This window comes from Somniosus microcephalus, chromosome 4 (genome assembly GCF_052327205.1).
Source record: "Somniosus microcephalus isolate GS21.2 chromosome 4, FLI_Smic_1.0, whole genome shotgun sequence".
NCBI lineage: Eukaryota > Metazoa > Chordata > Chondrichthyes > Squaliformes > Somniosidae > Somniosus > Somniosus microcephalus.
In genome coordinates this window covers 88,252,359-88,261,493 of record NC_140990.1, presented here as the reverse complement: position 1 = coordinate 88,261,493, position 9,135 = coordinate 88,252,359, and the positions used below count along the sequence as shown (strand labels likewise).

General features: G+C 47.6%; 1 protein-coding gene across 1 annotated transcript; it reads right to left on the bottom strand.

Annotated features, from left to right (window-relative positions):
• Positions 1-333: 333 nt before the first annotated feature.
• Positions 334-4,618, bottom strand: LOC147119465 (uncharacterized). Its single transcript, XM_085984098.1, has 2 exons — positions 3,990-4,618; positions 334-374 (listed from the first exon to the last, which is right to left on the bottom strand). Exons 1-2 carry the CDS (start codon positions 4,579-4,581, stop codon positions 334-336), a joined length of 633 nt encoding a protein of 210 aa, XP_085840224.1. The 5' UTR covers positions 4,582-4,618.
• Positions 4,619-9,135: the final 4,517 nt, after the last annotated feature.

Here is a 9,135-nt window from a genome sequence, read left to right as displayed (position 1 = left end):
TCATTGTGATGTCACCGGTGATGCCGATCGGCCGTGTTGTCCATGGTCATTGTGATGTCACCGGTGATGCCGGTCAGTCGTGTTGTCAGTGGTCATTGTGATGTCACCGGCGATGCAGGTTGGCCGTATTGCCAACAGTCATTGTGATGTCACCGGTGATGCAGGTCGGCCGTGTTGTCAATAGTCATTGTGATGTCACCGGTGATGCAGGTCGGCCGTGTTGTCAATAGTCATTGTGATGTCACCGATGATGCAGGTCGGCCGTGTTGTCAATAGTCATTGTGATGTCACCGGTGATGCAGGTCGGCCGTGTTGTCAATAGTCATTGTGATGTCAGTGGTGATGCAGGTCGGCCGTGTTGTCAATATTCCGAACTGTGGGAAAAGGTCACCAAAGAAACCTTGAAAAGAGCCGCAGGGAGTGACTTTATTTGAAGAGTAAAGGCTACAGAGTAAAGCACGCAGATTGTCATGGGAAGGAAGGGCTCCTCTTTTCCCCTCTTCTTGCAGTTTACCTCCTCACTGTGGAGGCCCAGAGATAATGTTTACAAGGTGTGTGCAGCAGAGAGTGTTGTGTACTTGTGGTTTATCTAATAATCACTGAGGCAGCTAGTTGTGGTTGTAAACAGATCAGGTGGCAACAAGAGCAGGTCAGAGGCTGGGTATTCTGCGGCGAGTGTCTCACCTCCTGACTCCCCAAAGCCTTTCCACCATCTACAAGGTGCAAGTCAGGAGTGTGATGGAATAGTCTCCACTTGCCTGGATGAGTGCAGCTCCAACAACACTCGAAGCTCGACACCATCCAGGACAAAGCAGCCCGCTTGGTCGGCACCCCATGCACCACCAAGATGCACTGCAGCAACTCGCCAAGGTTTCTTCAGCAGCATAGGAATAGAAGAAGGCCATTGAGCCCCTCGAGCCTGTTCCGCCATTCAATGAGATCATGGCTGATCTGTGACCTAACTCCATATCCCTAAAAACCTTTGGTCAACCTCCCAAACCCATGACCTCGCCAAAGCTTCTTCGGCAGCACCTCCCAAACCCATGACCTCTACCACCTGGAAGGACAAGGGCAGCAGGCGCATTGAAACACCACCACCTCCAAATTCCCCTCCAAGTCTCACACCATCAGACTTGGAAGTATAATCGCCGTTCCTTCATCGTCGCTGGGTCAAAATCCTGGAACTCCCTCCCTAACAGCACTGTGGGAGGACCTTCACCACTCGGACTGCAGCGGTTCAAGAAGGCGGCTCACCACCACCTTCTCAAGGGCAATTAGGGATGGGCAATAATTGCAATAAATGCCAGCCTCGCCAGTGACGCCCACATCTCAGACAAAAAGGAGTACAGGAAGTACAGGTGCATTCCTGACCCGAATGGTAGGTGGCTCAGTCTCGGGCCCAGTCTGTTCGGACTCGCCCTTCTCATATTCAGCACAGATTCCAGGGCGATATGATAGAAATGTTTAAAATGATGAAAGGTGGGATGGGGTCGATAGAAGCCGGCTGTTTTCAGTGGTGGAGGGGTCACGATAAGGAGCCAGAGATACAAGATTAAATGTAGGAGATTTGGAACAGTGATCGAGAGAACCTTCTTCACACAGAGAGTTGTGAGGCTGTGGAATTCACTTCCAGGGTCAGTGGTTGGGTGACACGGTTCTGTGGTGACAAGTGGTCCTCATGTTTTTATCCAGGACAGGCCTCAGCCCAGTCACTTGCTCCAAATGTTGATGCAATGGTTCAAGCCGAGAGGTGCCAGGGATCGGGAGCAGCAGCAGTTATAAATAAAATCTAACTGTAAATAATCACCGATATAGTTTATCTTCATTTATTCCTATTTTAATAACTTTTGCTGAATGTGGCCCACAACAAGTGCCAGGATATCGGATCAGACCCACCGAAGCATACGGTCTCGTACCAGCAGGTTTCGAAACAGCTTCTACCCCCAGGCCATAAGACTCATGAATGTATAATTTATTATTATTTATTACTGTTTTATTTATTATTACTGTATTTCTATTAGTATTTTATTATTGTTATGCCATATTCCAATGTTGGGAGGACTCGTAAAAATCAACATTTCATTGTACAGTACACGTCTGCTGCATATATGACAAATAAAATTGAATTGAATTGAATTGAATTAAAATTAGTTTGACACCCCTGAGGTCGACAATATCAACCGGATTCCCCTCATCACCAACCTAACAACATCTTCACAAAACTCAAGTAGGTTTGTACCTCCCTGTTTTGAAAATGGGAGCGAGGTGAGCTACCTTCCAATCTCAGGGCACAATCCCTGACTCTATGGAGCTGTTGATGATATGGGCAAGAGGCTCACAGAGCACCGTCCCATCTCTTTAAACATCCTTGGGTGGCTATCATCTGGACCTGAAGCTCCATCTAATTTCAGATTTCAGATTTTATCCAAGATGACAATCCCTTTCTATTTTAATATTGATGATGTTATTTTGTCAACAGCACATCCCACAGCTGGAATCTGAGCATCATCCACAGGAGCGTAGACAGGTGTGAAATAGTCATTTAACAGCTCTGTCACAGCCTGGGAATCTGTTCCAATCTGTCCTGAACTGTCTTTCAGTGGCCTTAAACCATCTTTAATGGTCTTCTGACTCCTGACGTAGCTGGAAAAGCTTTTGCTATAATTACCACAATTGTGCAGCATCTTCTTTTCCAAAGATCGCTGAGCTTCTCTAATGGCTGCTTTTGTCTCCCTCAATTCTGGGTGATATTTGTCCCCATTCTTCTGTAAACTGAATTCATCTTGATCCAAACTGGATTCAATGTAAGACAGTTTGGGGAGTGAGACATCATTCTTCCCTAGACCTATGCTGGCCGGTAGAACCCCAGACGGTTCCTCAGTAAGGTTTCCTCTGGTTCCTCGCCATATATTTGTCAGGATACTGAAGCCCAGCTTCCTTACACTTCACTCCTGGAGGCCCCACTCCCTGAGCCTACAACCTTCAGCAGGGTCAGTGCTGGAGTTCCACAGCGGGAGTGATCCCAGAGTAACTGTCGGGATCGCACCCCCGTGGATGTTCCAGGTGTATTTTTAGTTATCCTGGTGTCTAACACACACACATCAATAAAACAGGGAATTACTGGAAACACGCTGCAGGTCCTTCTTTAGCTGGAGATCAAATGTCTGTTGTATAATTGTACCAGCAGTTAACCGGCTCCTGTGAACTCCTCCGTCTGCTATTTTAATCTGGACTTTAACCAATTTATTTTAAATGGGTTAATGCCTGCCTTAAAATGGTAGACTCAGGACTGTCACACAAACATGTTAAATCTACATAGAATAATTACCACAGTCATTCTTAGACTGGAAACTTAAACCTGCCGTTTCACTTTCAGTCAGGAACAGATCGCAGTTTGACACCAATCTCTGATTTGACAGCACATTTCCAGCATTCACCGTTGTTCTTCCTGACTCTAAATACAGTTGTAAAGGAGCCTTCTGTTCCGTGTCTCGGAGCTCTGAACCATGGAAGCGAGCGGCTGGGACATATTTCTTACACGCCTCGATATTAACCGCACGGGGACTTTGCTGTCAGTGAAGAGAGAGGAGAAATTCACAACAAGGTGTTTAAAACAAAACTGATTTATTTGAGAAATATCCAGAATATTAAATTCCAGCCCAGTTACAGCAGTTATTAACCCCAACTGTCAGAATGAATATGGTTCAGTCCAGGATGTGATTAACAGCAGCAATAACAGCAGACTCCAACCCCTGTGGTCACTTGTGAACTCACTAGTGCCTCAGCAGATCATTTCTGCTTTTAAAGCTCTTCTCACAGTCAGAACATTGAAAAGGTCGCTTATTGGTGTGAAGTGAGGTGGGATGAATTAGTGAATCCCTTCCCACACGGAGCAGGTGAATGGCCTTTCTCCAGTGTGAGTGCTCTGGTGTACAGTGAGTTCTGATGATTGCTTGAACCCAGTCCCACAGTGAGAGCACCTGACTGGCCTCTCCCCAGTGAACACGTTGATGACGTCAGTTCCCCGGAACTTTTATAGCACTTCCCATAGTCCGGGCATTTAAAAGGTCTCTCATCAGAGTGAACTCGCTGGTGTGTCAGCAGGTTGGATGAATTAGTGAATCCCTTCCCACACTCGGAGCAGGTGAACGGCCTCTCCCCGGTGTGAGTGCGTTGGTGTCTCAGCAGACCACTTGCACTTTTAAAGCTCAGTTCACACTTAGAACATTGAAAAGGTCTTTTATCAGAGTGAACAAGTTTGTGTTTCCGCAGGGTGGAACAATGAGTGAATCCCTTCCCACACACGGAGCAGGTGAACGGTCTCTCCCCAGTGTGAACTCGCTGGTGTGTCAGCAGACTGGATGACTGAGTGAATCCCTTCTCACACACGGAGCAGGTGAACGGTCTCTCCCCAGTGTGAACTCGCTGGTGTGTCAGCAGGCTGGATGACCGAGTGAATCCCTTCCCACACACGGAGCAGGTGAACGGCCTCTCCCCAGTGTGACTGTGTTGATGAGTTTCCAGGTGGGATGGGTAATTGAATCCCTTCCCACAGTCCTCACATTCCCACAGTTTCTCCATGGTGAGGGTGTCCTTGTGTCTCTCCAGATTGGACGATCAGTTGAAGCCTCGCCCACACACAGAACACGTGTACAGTTTCTCCCTGCTGTGAACGGTGCGATGTTTTTTCAGGCTGTGTAACTGGTTAAAGCGCTTTTCACAGTCAGTGCACTGGAACACTCTCACTCGGGTGTGTGTGTCTTGGTGCTTTTCACACTGATGTCTTAAATATTTTATGAAAATGGTGAGACACCCGCTGTGTGCAGAGTGAGAATAAAGTCAATGAGTCAATGATTGTCTCTCCTGGTCACTGGGACCCTGAAGCCCCGCCCACTCTCTGTTCCTGGTCAAGTTAACCGTGCATGCGCCGTGATCCCGCCCTGTCCAAGGTGGCGGCCAGTGACCCCGCTGACCCGACCGGGCCTGTCACCGCAGGGCAAACACGGGGCCTGTGGGCTCTTATTCGGAGCCTGAGGCCTACACCGGGTGTTTATGAAGCTTCCCAGCCCACCCACGGGTCCAATGCCTCCCCGAGCCCACAATCTCCTACCGCCTCCCGGAAGCGTCTCTTCCGCTTCAGACCATCGAGACCACACGCGCTATGCATGCTCAGAGCATGCCCTGTCCTGCGCACTGGGCTCCAGTAGTCATTGATTGGGCACATTCTGCCGCACGGCGGATTCTGGGTAAACGCCCCGCCATTGAAAGCCCCAATTGGTGACGTAATTAATATTCTTGCCATCCCATCGAGCTTGTGTGCGAAGAGGAAATAAACAAAATCAACCAAGAAATTATACAGAAACCTGGCTGGGTGCCACTTTTCCGTTACCAATATCTTTCTCTGGCCCGCTCCTCACAGTCTGGTTTAGTCGCTAACTGTTTTCTAACTGTGTTTTCAACTCGAATTCAGGTCTGTTGTTCAAAGGGAAACTCTAGAGGCTTCATTTTTTGTGTGTCCTATCTGAGAGGCTGTTAACAGGTTAAATAAGCTGGCAACAAGAGTTTTTAAAAGATGGAAAGAGTTTAAAAATAACACTGGCAATGCCTCTAAACACAGGGGACAGATAAATCCACTTCATCAGCGCCCCTACCACAGGTCTCAATATCCAACCCCTCCACCACTGGCGCCGTGTGTCTGCAGTATGTATGGTTTACAAGATGAGCAAGGTCAGGCTGTGTGGAGTCAAGGGCCGGGTAGCAGAATGGATGGAAAGATGACTACAAAACAGAAATCAGAGGTTGAAGTTTAAGAATATTTCTCAGTGTGGCAGAAAGTGAGAAGTGGTGTCCTGCAGCGATCTGTGCTGCTGGGACTAGAGTTGTTTACCATGATTTGGACTCAGAACTTGGAGTATGGTGTCAGAGTTTGCAGATGACACCAAATTGGGTGGTATAACTAATAATGTTGGGGACTGCACCAAAATGCAGGAAAACAAACAGGCTTGCAGACTTGGCAGATAAATGGGGAATGAAATTCAATATGACAAAATGTGAGCTGGTTCATTTTGGTAGGAGGAATAAGGATGCCACTTATTCCCTGTGCTTGCTGGCCTACATTGGCTCCCAGTTAAGCAGCACCTTGATTTCAAAATTCTCATACTTGTTTTCAAATCCCTCCATGGTTCGCCCCTTCCTATCTCTGTAATCTCCTTCAGCCCCACAACCCCCCGAGATATCTGCGCTCCTCTAATTCTGCCCTCTTGAGCATCCCTGATTATAATCGCTCAACCTTTGGTGGCCATGCCATCTGTTGCCAAGGCCCCAAGCTCTGGAATTCCCTGCCTAAACCTCTCCGCCTCACTACCTCTCCTCCTTTAAGACGCTCCTTAAAACCTACCTCTTTGACCAAGCTTTTGGTCATCTGTGGCTCGGTGTCAAATTATTTGTCTTAAAATACTCCTGTGCAGCGCCTTGGAACGTTTTACTACGTTAAATGCGCTATATAGTTGTTGTTGTTGTTAGAAGGGAATGAATTAAATGGAATAAAGGTGCAAAGAGATCTGTGATTACAGACACATAAAAGTAGCAACACAAGTTGAACAGGCCATAAAGAGTGCAAAGAAAGTATTGGGGCTCATTTCTAGAATAGAATACAAAAGCAGGGAGGTAATGTTCAATTTATATTGAACCTTGGTGAGACCACAGTTGGAGCACTGTGAGCGGTTCTGGTCTCCACTCTACAAAAGGATATTGAAGCACTGGAGAAAATGCTGAAAAGATTGACAAGAACGTTACCTGAATTGAGAGGAAGCAACTCTCGGGCAAGATTGAGCAGGATTGGGCTGTTTTCTCTGGAAAAGAGAAGACTAAGAGGAGTCCTGATTGATATGAAGGGTTTTATAGGGTAGATCTGGAGAAACTGTTTCCACTTATGGATGAATCAGACAAGGAGGCAGAAATATAAGATCGTCACTAACATCAAATAAAGAAGTTAGGAGGAAGTTCTTCACACACAGTGTGGTGAGAATGTGGAACTCGCTGCCACACTGAGTGGCTGAAGCAGATAGCAATGGTGCATTTAAGAACAGGGTTGATGTACCTATGAGAGAAGGGAATAAAGGGATTTAAGCGCAGGGTAGGAAGAGGTAATCAGAGTGGGTGGAGGCTCGTGTAGAGTATAAACACTGGCACAGACCAGTTGGGCCAAATGGCCTGTTTCTGGGCTGTCAATTCTGTGTATGTACAGCAGGGGTGGATTAATACTGGGGCCCTGGGGTGGATTAATACTCGGGCCCTCGGGGCCCTGGGGTGGATTAATGCTCGGGCCCTGGGGTGGATTAATACTCGGGCCCTCGGGGCCCTGGGGTGGATTAATGCTGAGCTATGTGGCCCTTGCCCATGGGGTGGATTAATACTCGGGCCCTGGGGGCCCTGGGGTGGATTAATGCTCAGAGCTATGTGGCCCTTGCCCATGGGGTGGATTATTACTCAGGCCCTCGGGGCCCTGGGGTGGATTAATGCTCAGAGCTATGTGGCCCTGGGGTGGATTAATGCTCGGGCCCTCGGGGCCCTGGGGTGGATTAATGCTCGGGCCCTCGGGGCCCTGGGATGGATTAATGCTCGGGCCCTCGGGGCCCTGGGGTGGATTAATGCTCGGGCCCTCGGGGCCCTGGGGTGGATTAATGCTCAGAGCTATGTGGCCCTTGCCCATGGGGTGCTTTAAGAACATACATAAGAACATAAGGATTAGGAGCAGGAGTGGGCCATTCGGCCCCTCGAGCCTGCTCCGCCATTCAATAAGATCATGGATAATTTTCGACCTCAACCCCACTTTCCCACCCAATCGCTATATTCCGTGATTCCCCATGAGTCCAAAAATCTATCTATTTTAGCCTTGAATATACTCAAAGACTCAGCATTCACAGCCATTTGGGGTAGAGAATTCCAAAGATTCAGAACCCTCTGAGTGAAGAAATTTCTCCTCATCCTTAAATGGCCGACGCCTTATCCTGAGACTATGCCCCCTAGTTCTAGACTCTCCAGACTGGGGAAACAACCTCTCAGCATCTGCCCTGTCAATCCACCTCAGAATCTTATATGTTTCAATGAGCTCACCTCTCATTCTTCTAAACTCCAGAGAGTATAGGCACAATCTACTCAATCTCTCATCCCAGGAATCAATCTAGTGAACCTTCGTTGCACTCCCTCTAAGGCAAGTATGTCCATCCTCAGATAAGGAGACCAGAACTGTGCCCAGTACTCCAGGTGTTGTCTCACCAAAGCCCTGTACAAGTGTAGTAAGACGTCCTTACTCTTATACTCCAACCCCCTTGCAGTAAAGGCCAACATGCCATTTGCCTTCCTAATTTATTGCTGTACCTGCATGCTAACCTTCTGTGTTTCCTGTACGAGGACACCTAAATCTCTTTGAACACCAACGTTTAATAGTTCCTCAATATTAAAAAAAATTCTGCTTTCCTATTTTTCCTATCAAAGTGAATAACCTCACAATTCTCCACATGATATTCCACCTGCCGTTTTATTGCCCCCTCACCTAGCCTGTCTATATCCCTTTGCAGGCTGCTTGTGTCCTCCTCTCAGCTTACTTTTCCACCTAGCTTTGTATTGTCAGCAAACCTGAATACATTGCACTCGGTCCCATCATCTAATCATTGATATAGATTGTAAACAGCTGAGGCCCAAGCATCTTTGTGCCACCCCACAAGTTTCATAGAAACATAGAAGATAGGAGCAGGAGTAGGCCATTCGGCCCCTCGAGCCTGCTCTGCCATTCAATGAGATCATGGCTGATCATCCAAATTCAGTACCCTGTCCCTGGCTTCTCCCCATATCCTTTAATCCCTTTAGCCTTAAGAAATATATCTAACTCCTTCTTGAATATATTTAATGAATTGGCCTCTACTGCCTTCTGTGGTAGAGAATTCCACAGGTTCACCACTCTCTGGGTGAAGAAATTCCTCCTCATCTCTGCCCTAAATGGCTTACCCCTTATCCTTAGACTGTGACCCCTGGTTCTGGACTCCCCGGCCATCAGGAACATCCTTCCTGCATCTAGACTGTCCAGTCCTGTTAGAGTTTTATAAGTTTCAATGAGATCCCCGCTCATTCTTCTAA

Excerpts from the sequence above, each read along its gene's own strand:
- LOC147119465 (XM_085984098.1), bottom strand. The coding sequence starts at position 4,581 with ATGGAGAAACTGTGGGAATGTGAGGACTGTGGGAAGGGATTCAATTAC. Across the intron at positions 375-3,989 it reads AACGTGTTCACTGGGGAGAG|TTCGGAATATTGACAACACG; the intron begins GCCAGTCAGGTG and ends CTTTTCCCACAG.